A 20,735-nucleotide genomic window follows, 5' to 3' on the forward strand; every position below is an offset into this window, starting at 1 on the left:
AAGAATAGGGTTTTGGGATAAATGCCGAAAATAATGTCTGCGGTTAACATGACCTTTTATGAATTCTTTCCCCATACATTTTTGTAATTTGAATGGCTGAACGAACCATATGTAACTAATTTTCGGATTACAAACTGGCGAGCTCTATTGCAGCCGACTTTAAAGGTGAGTCAAGACTGACTGGTTTACAAATCACCTTATAACCAGTGGTGTGAAGTACTTAAGTAGTACTTTACTATTCATATTTTTTGACAACTGTGACTTTTACTTCACTACATGCCTAAAGGAAATAATGTACTTTTTACTCCATACATTTTCCCTGACACCCAAAAGTACTAGTTACATGTTGAATGCTTACCAGGACAGGAAGATGGTCCAATTCACGCTGTTCTCAAGAGAACATCCCTGGCACCTCTACTGCCTCTGATCTGATGGACTCACTAAACACAATTGCTTTGTGTTGGAGTATGCCTCTGGCTATCCATAAATTTAAAAAACAACATTGTGCCGTCTGGTTTCCTTAATATAAGGAATTTGAAATTATTTATACTTTCTTTCAATTTTTAAGTATATTTAAAGCCAAAAACGTTTGGACCTTCACCCAAGTAGTATTTAAGTGGATGACTTTTACTTGAGTCATTTTCTATTAAGGTATCTTTACTTTTCCTCAAGTATGACAATTGGGTACTTTTTCCACCAATGCTTATAAACTACTCAATGGGCGCGCAAAAGTAGATGACTGTGGACAGAAGTCTATGAATGAACCAACTGCAAGTCTGACAACTTCAACTGTTTCTAGGAAACGTGACAATGGCATACATGGCATTCGTCTTTGTTATTGCCGATGAAGTGGATGCTGTCAAAATTCCACTTCTCCTACACAAGGCTTAACATAATCAACATGGTCCAAGGAATGAATATCCTGATAAAGAAATTAGATTCCAGCCCAAGCTCTTTCTAACATTTACAAGACCAGGTAGTGAGTGCATAGGCTACTAGAATGAGAGGTGTTTTTGCAGCATATAGGATATGCTCTGTTGTTTGCCATTACTTCATGCCCTTGTACCTTTCTCATTATTATTTGTGATTGTGCAACATCAAGATTCTTACTGTATGGTAATTGATGCATGTCAGCATCACTACAGCATGCATTGTATTTCTTTAATACTCAACCTTTATGTTTTTGTCAGTAAGTGTGTAAAGAACAGAATTTGATTAAATCACATGAAAGACAAAACACTCACTGTAGAGAAAAGTATTAGACTATTAAGGTACAACAGTTCACATACTGGGTAAACAATACGAATACGATCAGTTCATATAAGTTACTGAGTAAACAATATGCCAAGCAGTCAAATGCACTTGGTATTGACCCCACGACTGGTGTCTGGGGTACTTGCTCATTTAGGGCTGGTTTCCAGGACACAGATTGCCAGTGTAGAAATGTTTGACAATAACCCATGTGTAGCCTACAATATATATTCAATTTTATTCACACTTAATAGACAAACAATTAGAATTTGTTTGTTGACAACAATATTACAGACGACAATTGTAGGCTGTAACATCTAGATAAATACATTAGCTAAATTGTCACAAGTAAGATATTTCATTTATTTATGTTAGAAATGTGGATCACATGTAGGCCTATGTAATTAGTGAATCCAAGATGGCTTAGCAAGAGACAGGTTACCAATAGTCTTCCACCTGGATACGGACTATTTTAATTAAAAGGGTTAGATAACAGACTGAAATATTTTAATTGGTATTTTTTACATTAGAACTGGAACTTCTTCAGTCCTAGTTCAACTTTATACGATCATCTTTAATTTGACCCTAAATAAGTCTGCACATTTTGTCCTCCAGGCACAATTGTTTCTGCCGCAGCTCTGAAACAATTCCACATGTTTTATGGGAATGTTATTTTTGCCCAATCAGTTTCTCAAAAAGTCAAACCCAATTTTAAAAGATTTTAAAAACATTGATTATGAAGGTGTTGCCAAACTTGAAAGGCCAAAACCTAAAAAACGTGGAAAGGGTGCAGTCCTCTTTGGCTGTGCCGGGTGGAGATTATAACAGAACATTCAAATGTCATAAATGATCGCCAAACCCACTGGCTCCTGGTCATCTATAAACCTTTGCTAGGTAAATCCCCACCACCCTCAGCTCACTGGTCACCGACGGGATTGGTTCAATTTATAAAACAGAAGTTTGGAAAAGAATACAATTCAATGAAATAGATAAAGGGGCATTGCATCAGTAAAACAGAGATGGAAAGGGATTTACCACAGTCATTGTAAATGTGTGTATAACCATATTATAAGTGTATTACATAGGTACATTTGGAATCCATCCCTAAACTAAATTATTTTGTAGATATTTTATATACACTACTTTTGACATTTTATCCACTGTACATAGATGTTTGTATTGTGTTATTGGCTGTACGTTTGTTGATGTGTAACTCTGTGTTGTTGTTTTTGTATTTATAGAACTGCTTTGCTTTTTTGGTAGCATTGTAAATGAGAACATGTTAATCTACCTGGTTAAATAAAGGTGAAATAAATAAAAATAAAATTGTTCTAAGGATAAAGAGTATTTAAGCTCTAAATTTTCCAAAGGAGTAAACATTTGATAATTCTGATATTGTTATGGTACTTTTGAACTGTTTGCTTTAGTTCCGATTCATGTTGCATGGTGAGGGGCAACGTTATGACTGCAAATTTGTAATTATTTGAATATGAAACGAAAATCAAAAATCTGACCTATACCCATAATGCAACACACTTTGAAAGGCGGTGACCAACGTTGGTCAACGTCTTGACAAACGTGATCTGCTCGAACGCGCCCAATATTGTTTCTATATCAGTCAGTCAGAATTTAATGTCACGGTTTGGATGCTCTCGAACACGCCCATTGATTTGACCCAGAGGAAGAAATTTGGTTTGACTCCTTTACACTAGATGTCGCTGTGAAATTTCTAACCAACTTTTTCGATAAACAACTTCCTGTTCCCAGACCGAGATACAACGCGGCGACCACTTTTGTAATTTGATTTTGCCAGTTACTTTTCTTTTGTAGTTGCTTTGTTATTTCAAACCCAAGAATGAAATACAGCTAAAGTAATCCCCGTAATGTTGAGCATTTTGTTTGGTTGGGGGATGCTTTTGCTGTTGGCAAACTCTTGAGTACTGTTTGCTAACGTTAGCTAGCCAGAGTAGCTAGCTAGGCTATGTCAACGTGCTCTTGTGTAGGAAGGCAGCGCGAACTCCCAATATTTTGTCAATGCATCTTATCCATTTGATTTACTGATTAGGGACTTGGCTATTGTTGGTCAGCAAATTGCTAGGTATAATAGTTTTACACCTTGCCTCATTAATTATAGCGATTGAGGTGGTTGGCGAGCAAGTTCTCATTCATTAATCTGCGCATGTCTTGTCTATTCCAGGCCAGTATCTTTGTGGTAAACAGTGGGACTATACATAAGGACCAGAGATGTCCGACGATGAAGAAGCTCCGCTGGTGAAGAAGACCAGGATCTTCTATGGCAGTTTGGAGGAGAAGGAGAGGGAGAGGCTGGGACGAGAGGCTTCTGGGTCAGGCAAAGATTCTGTCAAAGCAGGAATCGAGGCTGGCAACATTAACATCTCCAGTGGTTAGTATACCAAACACAAATCTGTATTTGAAAAGAGTTATGAAGAGTTTGTTGAGGTATCCTCTAAGTTCTCCTCTCCCCTCAAGGCGAGTCCCTTGAGCTTGAGGAACGTGTGACTGAACGCCAGTCTGAGGTATTGGCTGACTTTGAACGCAGAAAGAGAGCGAGACAAATCACAGTATCCACAGACGATGCAGAGGTCAAAGCCTGCTTACGGGCCCTCAGGGAACCAATCACACTGTTTGGGGAGGGGCCTGCTGAGAGACGAGAGAGGTGAGGGACACAAGCATGGCTCTGTCAACCCCTTCTAATATTTGAATGTGTGAATCAACAATTAGATAACAATCCACGTCTGTGACCCTTTGATGCTTTTACAACATGTTTAACTCGCCAATTAAAACAGCCGTTTTGAGGAATTGCCTTAATGCTTTAACACACTGTATCGCTAGTTATATTTCACTTGCATTATGTCCACCTTTTTAATCTTTGCTCATAATCTCTCTTCCCCTCTCCCGCTCAATTTTTACTTGCTCTCTTTTCTAGGCTAAGGAATATCCTCTCTGTAGTGGGTCCAGATGCATTGAAGAAATCGAAGAAGGACGATGACAAATCCAAACGCTCCCAAGAGGAGGTGTGATATGTGGCTTGACTCTCCTATATCTTTCTCTCACTACTACAGTCCATATTCATTCAATATGGAGACATGCGTTTGAGGTCTTCTCCTGTTCCCCTCTTTCAGTGTCAGCAGACATGGTACCATGAAGGGCCGACCACTCTTAAGGAGGCAAGGCTTTGGTTGGCCAGATACTCTCTGCCCAGGTACAGCTTAATTCTAATGTTGGACCATAGTTACCATGATGACAATGATAGTTTCAAAGGTTGTTTTGCAGCAAAATCATATTAATAAAAAACGTGCCCGTTGTCTCAACAGGGCTGTGAAAAGGTTAGAAGATGCCAGAGCTCACAGGGAGATCCCAGAATCTACACGGACAGTCAGGACGCAAGAACTTCACAAGACGCTCAGGGTACGTCCTCCGTCAGTCTCCAAAAGCATTTGTCTTGTTTGTGAAAAACAGTTGTAGAATGACATTTTCTCTGTCTATCCAGAACCTGAATAACTTCTGCAGTCAGATCGGTGACGACAGGCCTATATCCTTTTGCCAGTTCAGCCCCAACTCCAAAATGCTGGTGACTGCATCTTGGTGAGTCCCTTCTCTCACTCCTCTCTCAGTGCACCGCACAGGCAGCAGTGAGCATGATTACATGCACACAATAGTACGATTATTGTGGATAGTCAGATTAATATAAGCGTTTGTTTGAAATGTTTACGTACTTCTCCAAACTCACTGTAACTCGCGCACAAGAGGGAGGCTTGCGCTACCGGTGCAGGCACAGATCACATACTCCGTTGGACCGCTGATTTTATCAAAGCTGTGTACATGTCCTAATAATTCTAAAGATAGTTCAGAAAACCGTTTAATATCAAATTATTAGTGTGCATGTAAATGTACTGTTTGACTTTGGGTGTTTTTTGTATTTAAAATGTTGCTGTCAATAAAGGTATTTGTGACACTTCCGAATCTCTTCCTGACTTGTTCTTTTCTCTAGGAGTGGCCTGTGTAAACTGTGGAATGTTCCTGACTGTACCCTTGTCCGTACCCTTCGAGGTAAGAACAGTCTCTTATTTTCCCCTTTCTTATCCCTTTGCAATTACTCTTTGCTTGGGCTACTGTGGTCATAATAATTGTAAGTATTTCCAACCTCAATACTTCCTTATCATTCTCTTTCCCTTCTCACAGGCCACAATACCCACGTGGGGGCCATCTGTTTTCATCCTCAGGCCACTCTGACTCTGGAGGACTCTGATGTTAACATGGCCTCCTGTGCTGCCGACGGCTCCGTCAAACTCTGGAGTCTGGACAGGTCTGCTCCGATTGCTGTGTTTCTGTCTTTATTGCCGTCTGTCAAATAAGGGAGGCTACCAAATATTATTCAGGCAAAAAAGGGTGAGGGGTCGACCAAGAGCAGTGTAGCTTTTTTCCCAAATGTTCCTCGGGTATCATCATAAACAGTAGCTGAGGATGTGGAGTGCGCTGCTGAAATGTGGCCATTTAAAAAAAGACGGGGGGGAAAGCGTGTTGATGTGTTGTAACCGTGGTAACCCCTCTCTTTACAGCGACGTGCCTGTCGCTGACATCGAGGGCCACTCCATGAGGGTGGCGAGAGTAGCCTGGCATCCCTCTGGAAGGTTCCTGGGCACCACCTGGTGGGTGAATTTAATCCCTAGCATTATTTAACCCGGCAACGCCAGTTGAGAAATTCTATCGTTTTTAGAACAGTCCATCCAGGCAATACAATAAAAACAAACATGGTCACTTGCCTCCACCATAGATACATTGTACTAGTGCCAGACTGGCATTGTTCAAATGGAATCTACAGTGAGGCTTAATCCTCTCCCTGGCAGCTATGATAATTCGTGGAGGCTGTGGGACCTGGAAGCACAGGAGGAGATCCTGCACCAAGAGGGACACAGTAAAGGAGTCCATGACATGCAATTCCACCCTGATGGATCTCTGGCAGCTACTGGGTAAGATCTCCCGGGATATGCTATGAAAGTCAATGTTGGTTGTCAATATTTGTTCACACTACATCATTATTGGAGAGACCGTTGAAGATATCTCTGAAACATTTTTTTTTTTTTTATCGCATTCATTTCTGTGTTCTCTTTTGCTTGTCTCTAAACATTCTGTTGCAATGTATGTTTCCAGTAAATCTAGCACTGTTGTAGAGTATTACCCCGTTATGTCTACAACAAATCCTGGCTTCAGATAACCGGGATCTCAGTGTCCTCCCCGAAACGAAAATACTATCTAGAAAACTGCCAAAAGAAAGATCAACCCCGTAATTTAAGTGCTGTCATGTCAAAGAGCAGATCTAGATTAGCCTATTAAAGGGGATGGTTGCTATAGTAAAACAATGGTTGGATTCAGTAGTCTGTTTTAATGAAGGCCAGTAGATGTCCACCCAGTTATCTCAATTAGAGGTTTGGCAGAACAAGAGCCTCTGCGGCTGGCTTGGTCTGAAACATACAGGGATGTTCCCTTCATGTCCCCTAATGACAACATGCTTCCTTACACCCACACACACACTACTCTTTCAGTGCATATTTTTTTCTGAACAATTTGGAGGACTGAGAAGGTTTAGCAGCTTGTTCTGTGCTGTTATAACTGGTTATAACCTCCTAAATGAACACAAGTCAGATGCGACAAACCGGCTACATGTGACACATTAGAGCTGGCGTTGTGTTTGTGTACAGATCTATCTTATTGTTTGTTCTAAAGCATCTTGACTGGTGCAATTCAGCACAGAATCATTTACAGTAGAATAATTACCCCTCATCAGCAGTGCTGCTCGCTGAATCCTAGTTTGCCTCAGTACACAGTATTCATCTCTTTCTCAGGGGTCTGGATTCATTTGGCCGTATTTGGGACCTTCGGACCGGGCGCTGTGTGATGTTCCTGGAGGGCCACCTCAAAGAGATCTACAGCATCGACTTCTCTCCCAACGGGTAAATGACATGGAAGATACTGTGTTACTCATATCTTATGGATAGAGCCAGATATTCCTCAACGTATGATCTAGAACTACAGCCTGAAAAACTCCTGGCCCTAGTTATTGATGATGATAAGCCGGAGTGTGTTTATAGGTCCACTAATGAAACCATCTTCTCCGTTTAGCTACCACGCAGCAACAGGAAGTGGGGATAACACCTGTAAGGTGTGGGACCTGCGTCGCAGGAAGTGCATCTACACCATCCCCTCCCATCAGAACCTGGTGTCCTCTGTCAAATTCCAGCGTGAGTTTCTCCAGGCCCCATAGACCTCCTTTTTAATATTTAATCAAGCAATTGAGTAATCACAGGGTTCACAGTTGTTAGTCACTGTGACAGATTTCTGCCATGTGGATGACCCGTCAGGTTTAAAACGCCTACAACTGGTTAGAAAGTATGAGGAAATGAGAATGGACCTAAATATTTTCAAATAGCTGCCGTTTTTCTGGCCCGCAAATCCAATTTTGTCCAATAAATCGGACATGAAAACATCTCTGCTGCCCTATGTTGAATTGTGAAATCCTAAATGTGGTCCTCAAGCCAAAAACTTTTGGAATGGACTTTAGTTTGTCATGGGAGGGGGGTTTAACCCCTGTAATTAGCTCAGTCTATCTTATACACTTTTGGAGGACTGAGAAGGTTTAGCAGCTTGTTCTGTGCTGTTATAACTGGTTATAACCTCCTAAATGGAAAATAAGGCGAATGCAAAAACCGGCTCTGAGACACTTAAGAACTGATGTTGTGTTTGAACATAATTTTGGACTAGTAATACCACTGTTTTGAACCTTTAAAAGAAAGGTCTAACTGGATTTATAAAAAGAAACGGTTTGTTGCAATATTTCTGTGCTTACATTTCCCTCCATCAATCTCCCTCTCTTAGCCAATAATGGTCACTTCCTCCTGACTGGGGCCTATGACAACACAGCCAAGGTGTGGACCCACCCGGGCTGGTCCCCCCTGAAGACGCTGGCGGGTCACGAGGGAAAGGTGATGGGCGTGGACATGTCCCCTGACGGACAGCTCATCGCCACCTGCTCTTACGACCGCACCTTCAAGCTCTGGATGTCAGAATGAGGAGGGGAGGGAGGACAACCCGTAGAAATAGAATGACATTCTATGTTACATTCTATTTCTATGGCAATACCTGACTGTCATTCCATTCAAGTAGAAGAATGTGGAACCAAGATCTGCAAAATGTTAACTTCTCGATTGATGGATTAATCTGAACATCCTAAATATTCGGAATTTGTCTTATTGACACTTAGTAGATTGTTTGATTTATTATTGAACAACGTTTGAGGCTATTAATGTCTACAACTTTGAAGCTGTGGGTATACTTTGTCCTTTCTCCCAGATATTTTTGTCTGTTAATAACATTGTTTTAGGTGATTTTAAACGAGTCATTTGGGGTCAGAAGTTGATCCAATTGCTTTTTTTTGTTTTTGAAATAAAAACAAACTCCATAATATCTTTCATTATTTTACACTTGCACATTACAAAATGGTTATATATATTCATTAAACACACTTACAAATGGTACTATAACTCAACAAGGTGTGCATATAATGATTAAACAGTTGACTGTCCCACAAGGTACCAATAGCCCATATGTCCTGTTGCCTATTTGAAAAGAGGCAGCAGAGGATTTTGGGGGGTTGTAGGCAAGCTCAAAACAGGTCCTTATCAAGCATCCCTTTTTGAGCTCTGAAACATTTTTCTATGAGTCTTCAAATCAAAGTATCTTTGTAAAACGATAGACTTGATGTTGTCCCCCGCACAACTTTGTCTCCTGACCACTGTTTTTCTCAGTGTAATCACACACACAACTAGGGCCTGGTGTCTGTCCTGGTCATGTCAAGGCAGACAGGCGTTAGGTATTTTCCACTTTGTAGCCTTGGAAGCCCAGGTGTCTATAATCAGCTGCAGGAGGTACTGTAATGGGAATTCTTGGCCAGATGCTTTAACCAACTCCTGTCATTCATACATGCCTGAGCAACCTAGCAGCACCACCAGCAGCAGAATGAGCACCTACAGCAGGGGCTCCTATGGAAGCGGGGCTCAGCCAATCCACCATGGTTCCAGGTGGCCTGAGGCTGCTCTATGATGGACTGCTTCCCAAAAGAGGGCTTGTGCTCCGGCTGGGTGCCTAGCTCTCTTCTTTCCTGCCGTGAGCAAGACCTCTGGTTTTCCATCTCTGCCTTGACCCCCAAGAAGGCTACTAGGTCCAGGTCCAGGGCTGTAGCGCCCCCGCGTGGGAGGGGGGTGTTCTGCCGACACTGTGGACAGGGGATCCACATCTGCTGAGAGTAGAAGAGAGGGCAGGGTAAGGGTTGTTACTTGGGATATGTCGGTGTCAAACTGAACATAACTCTTTGGTTTTCTAAGTGGTCTGACTGTTGTGCTCAATACAGTCTCTCCTTACAGTTTACATACATCTTAGCTAAATATATTTAAACTCATTTTTTCACAAATCCTGACATTTAATCCTAGTAAAAAAAATCCTGTTTTAGGTCAGTTAGGATCACCACTTTATTTTAAGAATGTGAAATGTCAGAATAATAGTAGAGAGTGAGTTCAGCTTTTATTTCTTTCATCACATTCCAAGGGGGTCAGAAGTTTACATACACTCAATTAGTATTTGGAAGCATTGCCTTTATATTGTTCAACTTGGGTCAAATGATTCAGGTAGCCTTCCATAAGCTTCCCACAGTAAGTTGGGTGAATTTTGGCCCATTCCTCCTGACAGAACTGGTGTAACTGAGTCAGGTTTGTAAGGCCTCCTTGCTCGCACACGCTTTTTCAGTTCTGCCCACACATTTTCTATAGGATTGAGGTCAGGGCTTTGTGATGGCCACTCCAATAGCTTGACTTTGTTGTCCTTAAGCCATTTTGCCACAACATTGGAAGTATGCTTGGGGTCATAAACCATTTGGAAGACCCATTTGAAACCAAGTTTTAACTTCCTGACTGTCTTGAGATGTTGCTTCAATATATCCACAATTTTCCTCCTTATGAAGCCATCTATTTTCGCCAGTCCCTCCTGCAGCAAAGAACCCCCACAACATGATGCTGCCACCCCCATGCTTCACGGTTGGGATGGTGTTCTTCGGCTTGCAAGCCTCCCCCTTTTTCCTCCAAACATAATGGTCATTATGGCTAAACAGTTCTATTTTTGTTTTATCAGACCAGAGAACATTTCTCCAAAAAGTACAATCTTTGTCCCCATGTGCAGTTGCAAACCGTAGTCTGGCCTTTTTATGGCGGTTTTGGAGCAATGGCTTCTTCCTTGCTGAGCAGCCTTTCAGGTTATGTCGATATAGGACTTGTTTTACTGTGGATATAGATACTTTTGTACCTGTTTCCTCCAGCATCTTCACAAGGTCCTTTGCTGTTGTTCTGGGATTGATTTGCACCGTCGCACCAAAGTACGTTCATCTCAAGGAGACAGAACGCGTCTCCTTCCTGAGATGTATGATGGCTGCGTGGTCCCATGGTGTTTATACTTGCGTACTATTGTTTATACAGATGAACGTGGTAGATTCATGTGTTTGGAAATTGCTCCCAAGGATGAACCAGACTTGTGGAGGTCTCCTATTTTCTTCTGAGGTCTTGGCTGATTTCTTTAGATTTTCCCATGATGTCAAGCAAAGAGGCACTGAGTTTGAAGGTAGGCCTTGAAATACATCCACAGGTACACCTCCAATTGACTCAAATTATGTCAATTAGCCTATCAGAAGCTTCTAAAGCCATGACATCATTTTCTGGAATTTTCCAAGCTGTTAAAGGCACAGTCAACTTAGTGTATGTAAACTTCTGACCCACTGGAATTGTGATTTGGAAAACTTACTTGTGTCAATAATACAAAAAGTAGATGTCCTAACCGACTTGCCAAAACTATAGTTTGTTAACAAGAACTTTGTGGAGGGGTTGAAAAATGAGTTTTAATGACTCCAACCTAAGTGTATGTAAACTTCCGACTTCAACTGTATCTTGATGCAATCCATTGCTCTGCAGCTTTGGTCATCTTCAAATTAGTTTGAGATGATGCGTATTGGCTGATCTTCAACAAATTAGTGTTCCTTTTCATGAAGAGAACAGGTGAGCTATAGTTTGACAAATTACTGCACGTTTTTGGGAAAAGGCCCAGTCTGAACTAGTCTGGAACTGGTACAAACATATTGAATATCTATCAAACATCTTTTACAGTTTAACTAGCGTAGCCTAGTCCATTGAGATAGACTCACACAGAGGCAGGATCTATGGTGGGACCGGTGTCGTGACAGTCAGTCAGACCCACCTGTTCATTGAGGATGGTGTCGAGGCGTCTCAGGCAGGCCTGGCAGAAGGTGTGGCTGCAGTAGAGTTTGCGTGGCAGCCTCTCAGTCAGGTTGAAGGCACAGTAGCAGATGATACAGTCCAGTTTACGGCTGTCTCTGGATGGCTGAACTCCTCCGGCCTCCACACCACCCTCTACTGGGGGATCTTCTGGGGCCCCTAGGTCAGGGGCCTCTGCTGGGTCCTCTGGGGCAGGAAAGTCTGGGGCATCAGGAACTGGGGCTTCCTCCCCGTCCATCCTGTACAGGAGAACAGATGATGAATGGGTGCTTATTGCTATGGCCCAGAGTTTTTCCTGGTTAGGTTGGATTCTCAAGAAAAACTCAGGGCCCTTTAGTGACACTACTACTACTACTACTACTACTACTACTTTACAGTTAACATTTCAGATAATCAAACACACACGCAACCAAATTACTGAAGTAAACGGTTACAGTTGATCAATACAAAAACAGAGGAATTGAATTGCTAGTAAATTTAGACTCAAGGAAAGGATTTGAGACCCAGATGTTTGCTGTGAACTTCCCATTACGATCTCTGTCCGTTCAGTCAGTTGTGGGACGATACAACAAAACAGGCTGGTTGTGTAAGCAGAGACACAGATATCTATTCACTGGCTGAAACTATGTCACCGAATAGGGGAGATGGTTATCCTGATGTGCTCGGTGGTTCTCCCTTTCTGCCGTGTCTGCATCGAATACTCCATTGAAATGGTCCCTACTATTTAAAGTATTTTTTTATACTCCTAGCTAACAATCTGTTGGAAATGTATTCAACACATTTGGACATCGACTCGGTGAGGGGAAAAAAATGTGTCAGGAACATCGAATGTGTCAGTCTCACTCAGATCTTCTTCACTACCCGCTGATAGAAAACTGGCCTCAACCCAAAAGCATGGGTAACAGAACTGAAAAAAAGGGGGGAAAAAACATTACGTACCTTCTAGTTTGTCCTCCAAACCCCCTGAAGGTCCTTGGTAGTTCTCTGGAGTCCTGCCATGGCTTCTAGTTTGTCCTCCAAACCCCCTGAAGGTCCTTGGTAGTTCTCTGGAGTCCTGCCATGGCTTCTAGTTTGTCCTCCAAACCCCCTGAAGGTCCTTGGTAGTTCTCTGGAGTCCTGCCATGGCTTCTGTTTTCAAAGCAACCTTCCCAGGACTTGTCCAGTGTAGTATTCCTTTACTCTTTCCCACTATGACAAACTAATGCTGCACTACTGCTGTACATTATAGGATCAGATAGTAGAGAGAGAACCTTTATTACCTAGTCCCCGTGGATCCCGAGCACAGCCCGCTGGGGGGTACGTCCTCCCTTCATCTCCCCCTGCTGCTCTGCTCTTCCACAGAAACTGCTCTCCTCTCTAATGAAGGGCAAACAATGTGAGCCTGCAGCAGGTCATCAGGCCCTTTAATATTTCAGGCCGCCCTTCCATGTGAACACCCACTCGTAGGCCTGTCAATGGAGCGTGTTACATTTTGAAGAGGCCACAGAGAACAATGGGGTTCTCCAGGGGGAGAGCGGCTCCGATGGGATGGCCCCTCTGCTTCTCTGCCCGAGCATGTATGCAATCAAGCGCACATTGGCACAGGTGTGCATGAGAACACGTGTGTGTGTGTGCTAACAACACATACTGCACGGCGAGCAAACAGGCGTAAATGTGCACGCGCTAACACGTGCGCACGCACGCACACACACACACACGCACACACACACACGCACACACACACACACACACACACACACACACACACACACACACACACACACACACACACACACACACACACACACGCACACTGAGCCGGTTGTGTCACAAGTCCATTCCCCCCTTTTCCACCTCCTACTTCTTGTTGTGAGTATCCCAACAGTCTGACCAGCTGAAAGGCGAGCCAGGCTCACATTCCTGTATGGAGGGAGCAGGCAGCAGATCAGCTTACACTGGCAACAATAGACCAGCAGGAACCCTACACTCTCGATCCACCAGCACTCACAGGAGCCAGTTGCCAGCACAGTGGGTTGGCCAGCTGAGTCCATAAGAACCAGTCACCCAGGGCCATAAAGCAAAAATACTGCAGGTATCCTAAAGTAACCTTTACAATGTGACATTGCCTTGTCCAGGCTGAAAATGACCCTAGCCCCCATTAGTCTCTTCTCCCAGCAATCCACATTCAGTTCTGAAGAGACTGGATAAGCGAAAGCAATTATATGGCGATGGGCTTCATAGAACTTACACCTATTCAGTTCCTCGGGATCTGAAAACACCAGTGTCACGAACAAGGTTACCCTTCTTTAGGTTACCCTCTTGTCTATGCTGTAAACTCCCTTCTTGTCTATGTTGTAAACTCTAGGTTTGTTCATAAACAATGTACAATATAGACATGTTAGTACAAAGCATTGTTTACTTACAGGCTTGAGGAACGTTTTAAATGGTCTGTCATGAAGAAAAGAAAACGGTGCTTGATATGTTGGTGTTCAGACACTAGATGGTAGCAGAGAGTAGCTAGACAGCCAGAGATATACATTTCAAGCCAACTCCACAGCATGTTCAGGGTTGTCGGCGGCCGAGCAAATGACTGTCTACACAAAGACTGACCACTGCAACGTATGATTGAGGGAGGTTACTGTTGTTTGTTTTGTCGAGTGCGTTCCTTGCTTGTGACCGTAAAACAGGTCTGTGAAGAATGAGTAAAGGATGAAATCAGCTGATTCTTATCTTAATTAACCTTCAGAAGATTCCCCTGTCCCTCTGAACTTCTGTAAAGTTTAAATTCTCACCAAGTTATCCCAGAGAGTAAATTGTAGGTAGTTTACTGTAGGTTATTGTAGTAGATTAACTTGGGATTTTATTTAGTTATATTGGAACAGTCCTTCATACAACAGAGATATGATTAATTTCCACCATATACTGTCTCCTATGTGATGGAAATACATTGTGCTTGATTTTTTATAGATAGCCTCTGTTCAATCCTACAAAGTAAAAGCACTGTTAATGTTTGATAAACGGTCACCTCCAAAATGATTGGCACCCTTGATAAAGATGAGCAAAAACGACTAAATAAATAATACAAATACTGAGCTATATTTTATGCTGAATTTTATTTTATACTAATACAATTGATAGGTGTAAAAAGTATTGGCACCCCTGTAGCATCCTCCCCTTTCAAGGATAAAGGCAATGAACCTTTTTCTAAACGTTTTTTTTTTCTAGATTGGAGAGGGATCTTAGTCAAGTCGTTCGTACAGAATCTTCCCAGATCCTTGATATCCTTCAGTCTGCGTTCATGGACTGCCCTCTTCAATTCAAACCACTGGTTTTCATCGTGTTACTGTTGTTTTGTGAGATAGCGTTGCAAAATGTTGATTTTGTGGTCAATTGACCATTTATTTGTGGATTTTGATGTGTGTTTGGGGATATTGTCTTGCTGAAAGAGCCAATTGGGCCAAGTTTTTCAGCCTCTTTTAGTTTCAGGAAATATTCTAAACGTGAGCAAAGCAGCTTTTGTGCTACCATTCCATGAGGGTGGGGATAGTAGTGATCTTGATCATTATTGACGCATTTCCAGGCTCCCTTGTCTTGCGAAAATACTATAATCATTGGTTAACAAACAGCTACGTTATTTTTCATCTGTAAATGGTAGATTTACTGTTAATCCATCCGGATTCAGACCTTAAATAGTACGGCTACTTCGCTTGTTGTAAATCACGCGTCAAAACTCATTCCACTGAGGGTCGAGTGGGCGGGTTTTCGCTTAATTTACTAATTAAGGTCACTAATTAGTAAGGAACTACCCTCACCTGGTCATCTAGGTCTTAATCGAAAGGAAAAACCAGCAGACACTAGGCCCTCCATGGAATGAGTTTGACACGTGCCTAAAACGATTGAAATAATTGTGCTGCCATGTTTGTAGACTTGTCAAACGCTTCTGAAACTGTACACCATGTTATTCTGCTGAATAAACTGTCCTCGACAGGGTTGGTTACTGTTGCTTGCCAATGGTTTCATAATTATGTCAATGACAGAAATCAGGCCGTCAAGGTAGCTATGGTCAAATCTGAGGTCATTGAGTTACCTAAAGGGCTGCCTCAAGGTTCGATACTTGGCCAACTACTGTTTGCAATCTATATAAATAACATTGGTAATGCTGTAAAAAAAATATATCTATATTCATTTGTATGCAGATGATGCAGTGTTGTAGTCCATTGCGCCATCGTTAATCTGATCCCAGATCAGTGGTTGGTTGGGCACAACTTCTCCCTCGGTCCACGTCAAACCTTTACCCGTCAAGATCTCCTGTGCTGCACAGCTGAGGGAATGAACGGCAAACACTCCTCACAAACGTTATTAGGAAAGAACCGACCACGGGTACTTCCAGTGCAGAATGTGTGCTAGTGTCATGGGGAGGAGTGTTTCAGTAGCTGGTGGATTGTATATTGAAACTCGTGTAGATACCAACATTTAAACAGGCTTTACATGAGCACACAAAGGACAAAATGTGAGCTCGTGCTGATTCCCTCATGTAAAACACGTTCATATATAAATAAATAAATCCCTATACTGAGAGATTTATACCAACATTGGGTCAGCAAAGAGGAAATGTTCCACTATCTGATTTGTTGATAATTTACCCTTACAGACCACCCAATGTATTTATTTGGATCCCCGTTAGCTTTTGCAGAAGCAGCAGCTACTCTTCCTGGGTTCCACAAAACAAAACAAAAAACATACGCAAGTAAGTGACTTCTTGGTCTCAATAGCTAATAAGGCAGCAAGAGCTTCTGTTTCTGTGAATTGCCAAAAATAAAAACCCAGACTACCATTTCCCCTGTCACGTGAGGTTACTGGAGGCCGTATGTGGGAAGAACAGTCAACTGACTGGCCAAGACCAGTAATGACCACCATTTCTTTCAAATAGGAAACCAGTTGAAATAAAATGCAGATTTGAAGCATCACAAGTCTTAGCTGATCAGGGTGACCTATGTTGAATCGAATGCAAATGTGAATTGTGACGTCATTTTGAGTCTTTCTCCTGCCACAGAATTTGACTGCACAATCAAGCCACTGCCGATTGGCTTCGGCATCACAGAGATTCATAACATATCCTAGAGGCGTGTGGGTTGCTCTACCAATTTGGTGCCTTTTGAGATGTGTAACTTGGTAAAAAAAAAAAAAAGCACATGGTCAACTTCATAAAAAACGAGTTTTCCCATTTCAAGAGGTAACATTTAAAAAATGACTTGAATAAGTGCCAATTAAAGTAACAGGTTGCCCATAACAGGGTTGCGATTTCATCTTAAATTCGCCATAAATCCTCTTGTGACAGAGGAAATGGAAGCGTCTTGTGTGCAACAAGGAGGGGCAATTGAATGCAAGCTTCAATTGTTTTTATTTTATTGTTAAAGGCCCAGTGCAGTCAAAACTTTATTTCCACAATATGAGGTTGGAATAATACTGTGAAATTGTAAAATGCTGCTAATGCCCTTTTAAGTCCATGGTGACATCACAATGCGGTAAAATAGTTAATAGACCAATAAGAAATAGAGTTCCAAACCCATAGAGACCCCATATACAATTATGTCTAAACCTCTCTGCCAATAACAGCAAATCTTCATTTTTTTTCTTTGCTTACCTAGACCTCTCCCTGACAGTCCTAGCAAAATTCTTGCTTGAGAAATTGTCCTTTGCTAAGAAGCTAAAAAAAATGTTTTGTTTTTTTTACGATTTTAATTGAAAACGCACACAGAAAAGTATTTCATGGTTACCCAGAAGTGATTTGATATTGACCTTGTGAAGATACCATTGGACCTTTACAGCATTTCTAGCCTGTCTATCTATGGGTAAGAGGGTTGACTTGCTATGCTGGACCCGGTCGGTTTTCTACCACAAAACAACAGCAAATAGCCCAACACAAAAAAGAGTAGAATCAGCTCACCTGCTTTTACACCAGTTGACTATTAGATTTTCAATGTTCGTTTTGAAAATAATATTTAAAAATGAATAGTTTCACCATATTAAAATGAGAGTTCAGTTTGCGTAACTGGGTTGACTCTAAAATGAGGGACAGACATAAATGAAACACTAATCACAAATAATACTCTTCAGAAATGACTTTGTCAAAAGCAACAAAATAACTCGAGCTTTACAATGATGTTGAAAATGTAAAACATTTGGGGGTTAAGTGGGTTAAAATCTTCCTAGAAGTCACAGATGCAGCACGGAGAGACATGTCTAAATGCTGAATTTTGGCACTTTAGCAAGTCTTTATTCATATTGAAAATCAGATTTATTGAATTCTCCATGTGGTCTATATTAATATAACAGATTTCAAAAATTCAATATTGGTGCACAATTTCTACTTAAAATATCAAAGGGACGCAAAAGGCACTCATTTCGTGGAACTACCCGGTTACATTGACAGACCTATCCTCTGCACTTTTACATTAAATGTTGGCAAATCTTATCTTTCTGGGTCGTTGTATGTGTACAAGCAAAACAGACTTCCCTTACAGGGACAATAACATTGTATATTATTGTCTTGTTGTGTGATTACATTACATTTACATTTAAGTCATTTAGCAGACGCTCTTATCCAGAGCGACTATCTATGATGTATGAGGTTGTGCAAGTCATGAGATTTACATTGCTTTTGGTGGATGTTTTCCGGTGTGTTATTATTTTCTAGCTCTGACCGAACTCCGTTTATACTGTCAACCATCTGTGGGAAGTAGAACAAATACACTTCTCTCTCTCTCTCTCTCTCTCTCTCTCTCTCTCTCTCTCTCTCTCTCTCTCTCTCTCTCTCTCTCTCGCCATGGATACAAATGGTTTTCACTAGCACTTAAATAACCTATTAATCTTGGTGCCACTGATAACTACAGTGCCTGATCCAACAGCATGTACACATAAACATAGAGGACACTGTGAGAGAAATTACATCTTATTATGCAAATGTCTATATCTTATTTACACATTGTCAGGACAGCTCTAGGTGGCCCGCAACCGACCAATGATTAGTGTCTTTGAGTCGACTAACTCTCAGATCATCCTTCACTGACTGGGCCCTGTTTACGTCTCCAAGGTGCTCCCTCACACAGGAATACGCACTCAGAGCCTACGTAACAGAGGCTTTTCTTAAAAACTCCACTTTGCGTGTTTCACTCACCTCTTTCTTTGAAAAAGAAAAACTACGTTTGAGATGTGGCATTCACTCGCCTCTCTGCCTCTCAGAACATGGGTGGGTCCATCTGCTCCGTTCCCAAAGTGTGGTCTTCCTGTGATCCCAAGTTTGAAGGATCCCTCGTCTACGATTTACCCAGGTCATCAGGAGTGTTCACCAAGTGAAGATTCACATCAAATTAAATCAAACTTTATTTGCCACATGCACCGAATACAACAAGTCTAGACTTTACCTTGAAATGCTTACTTACAAGCCCTTAACCAACAGTGCAGTTCAAGAAGAAGAAACTATTTACCAAGTAGGCTAAAATAAAAAGGTTATAATAAAAAGTAACACAATAAGAATAACGAGGCTATATACAGGGGGCACCGGTACCGATATCCCCGTCGCCAAATGTGGTGGCTAATTTCGTTATTATCAAATGAGGAGAGACAAACTTATCACACAAGTCAGTTATACTTAAACTAAATATTTATTCACTTGTTAATAAGGGAGCAGGTCAAAAGTACAAAGGTCTTTTATAGCCAAGATGCACCCCCTTCAGGCTAAATGACAAACAACAGATGTATGGAGTGGGTCACAAGGTTAAGATTAGTATGAAAGATACTGTCTGCTGTGAATTATAAGTATCTCATTGTGTAGAGACCAGGGTCTGGCCCTGGGGTCATCTCTCCCTGGTACCTTATAGAAAATAAACATTAACTCATGCTCTGGAATGCGGTATCACCCAAAGACATTGTAAATCTTCCAGAGGCCCATCCTCAGTAGAACACACACAGATGAGCGTTTTAACAACCCGTTATTCCATAAAACAACCATTTGATGCAATAACAGCATTGTAACATCATCTTGTAGTTTCTCTCACAACACTGGCGTAGCTAGCTCGTTGTAGCTGCAACATTTTCTCTCAGCCTCATGGCAAAATGTGTAGTTAGATTAGCAGGAAATGAGCTCTAAAACAGCAACATTTTCTCTCAGATGAATGGCGAAATAGGTTTCGCCTTGCGAAACTGTGCTACGCCACTGATAGAGAACACAACATTCAATGTTGACCAGACTGAGGGCAGGGGCCTATGGGCAAAGAGCAGGTAGGGCCAGTTATTCCAGTAAGTATCTTGGTGGAGAGACTTGTAAGGCATGCATGTCATAGAAAACAGACACACCAGTGGCCTATCCGGTTCCACTAGCCAGGACCGGGATGTAGATACAGCCATATATAGTACATCCTACTCCAGAACACTTACGTATTACTCCGGAATCACAACCTCTGATGGAATGTGTGAGCCGGATCAGGTGCATTAATTGTTCTGACACAAGCTTCCGAGCAATGCACTCAAACCTGTTATTGGTACTCTGACAGCTCACTGAAATGAGTTGAGGACCATTAAGGACAGGAATGCATTCTTGTACTCCCACAGACACAGTAGTAAAATGGTCTGTGGCTAACAAGTGGCATAGTTACTGGGTGAACGAAAATGGGGTAGTAACTTCATGAATTCAACAAGTCGTGTATTTCAGTATCCACATAAGTGCAGCATGACATAATGATCATAATTATAATCACTAATAGTGTGAATGAATGGCAGTGGAAGTGCTAGATTCATCTGTAGCTCATTTTGTCTGAGGAGCTGAAAAAAGTCAACGTTTACCCACTGCCTTTATTTACAAGTGTCTACATGCACAAGTGTCTACCTACTATTTTGAAAACACGAAGCCTCAACTTCCTGCTCTGAGAAGCACAGCAAGTTCAACCTAAACTGGTTCTGTCGCTTCCGTCACCATCCTGTGACTGTTACACCTCAACCTCGTCATGGGTAGAAAGAAGACCGGGGTAACCTTTAACCTATCGGTGTTTGACTGCATCACACACCGGCATGAAAAAGGCCAATATTTGGGTCAAACAATAATTCTATTGGGTCACCTGACCAGGAAAAGCTCTTAAAAACTCCTATTAACAACAACAC

General features: G+C 41.8%; 2 protein-coding genes and 2 non-coding genes across 8 annotated transcripts; 3 read left to right on the top strand and 1 right to left on the bottom strand.

Annotated features, from left to right (window-relative positions):
• The first annotated feature begins 14 nt into the window (after nucleotides 1-14).
• On the top strand, nucleotides 15-8,731 carry prpf4 (PRP4 pre-mRNA processing factor 4 homolog (yeast)). 4 transcript variants are annotated; one of them, XM_035772627.2, is made up of 14 exons: nucleotides 15-165; nucleotides 3,449-3,655; nucleotides 3,742-3,928; nucleotides 4,199-4,286; nucleotides 4,395-4,474; nucleotides 4,587-4,680; nucleotides 4,763-4,857; nucleotides 5,264-5,322; nucleotides 5,455-5,578; nucleotides 5,832-5,921; nucleotides 6,120-6,242; nucleotides 7,116-7,223; nucleotides 7,393-7,511; nucleotides 8,146-8,731. In XM_035772627.2, exons 2-14 carry the CDS (start codon nucleotides 3,496-3,498, stop codon nucleotides 8,337-8,339), a joined length of 1,521 nt encoding a protein of 506 aa, XP_035628520.1. In that variant the 5' UTR covers nucleotides 15-165; nucleotides 3,449-3,495; the 3' UTR covers nucleotides 8,340-8,731. The 4 variants fall into 4 exon arrangements, with proteins under 4 accessions (XP_035628520.1, XP_035628518.1, XP_035628515.1 ...); XM_035772625.2 differs by lacking the exon at nucleotides 15-165 and adding an exon at nucleotides 2,885-3,046; XM_035772622.2 differs by lacking the exon at nucleotides 15-165 and adding an exon at nucleotides 2,940-3,349.
• LOC118385764 (small nucleolar RNA SNORA47) lies at nucleotides 6,839-6,974 on the top strand. The gene has a single exon (XR_004826108.1). It is a non-coding gene; the product is annotated as a small nucleolar RNA SNORA47 (small nucleolar RNA).
• Nucleotides 7,890-8,023, top strand: LOC118385763 (small nucleolar RNA SNORA47). Its single transcript, XR_004826107.1, has one exon. It is a non-coding gene; the product is annotated as a small nucleolar RNA SNORA47 (small nucleolar RNA).
• Nucleotides 8,732-8,818: 87 nt separating the features above from the next.
• Nucleotides 8,819-14,129, bottom strand: LOC118385472 (RING finger protein 224-like). 2 transcript variants are annotated; one of them, XM_035772629.2, is made up of 3 exons: nucleotides 12,540-14,129; nucleotides 11,563-11,839; nucleotides 8,819-9,562 (listed from the first exon to the last, which is right to left on the bottom strand). In XM_035772629.2, exons 2-3 carry the CDS (start codon nucleotides 11,836-11,838, stop codon nucleotides 9,263-9,265), a joined length of 576 nt encoding a protein of 191 aa, XP_035628522.1. In that variant the 5' UTR covers nucleotide 11,839; nucleotides 12,540-14,129; the 3' UTR covers nucleotides 8,819-9,262. The 2 variants fall into 2 exon arrangements, with proteins under 2 accessions (XP_035628522.1, XP_035628521.1); XM_035772628.2 differs by having other exon boundaries at nucleotides 8,819-9,565.
• Between the last annotated feature and the right edge of the window lie 6,606 nt (nucleotides 14,130-20,735).

The sequence above is a fragment of the Oncorhynchus keta genome, chromosome 6, assembly GCF_023373465.1.
Source record: "Oncorhynchus keta strain PuntledgeMale-10-30-2019 chromosome 6, Oket_V2, whole genome shotgun sequence".
In the NCBI taxonomy this organism is placed as follows: Eukaryota; Metazoa; Chordata; class Actinopteri; order Salmoniformes; family Salmonidae; genus Oncorhynchus; species Oncorhynchus keta.

Coding starts and splice junctions, on each gene's coding strand:
- prpf4 (XM_035772627.2), top strand. CDS start 3,496: ATGTCCGACGATGAAGAAGCTCCGCTGGTGAAGAAGACCAGGATCTTC. Junction 4,858..5,263: donor ATGCTGGTGACTGCATCTTG/GTGAGTCCCTTC, acceptor TCTTTTCTCTAG/GAGTGGCCTGTGTAAACTGT. Junction 7,224..7,392: donor ATCGACTTCTCTCCCAACGG/GTAAATGACATG, acceptor TTCTCCGTTTAG/CTACCACGCAGCAACAGGAA.
- LOC118385472 (XM_035772628.2), bottom strand. CDS start 11,838: ATGGACGGGGAGGAAGCCCCAGTTCCTGATGCCCCAGACTTTCCTGCC. Junction 9,566..11,562: donor ACACCATCCTCAATGAACAG/GTGGGTCTGACT, acceptor TTCTACTCTCAG/CAGATGTGGATCCCCTGTCC.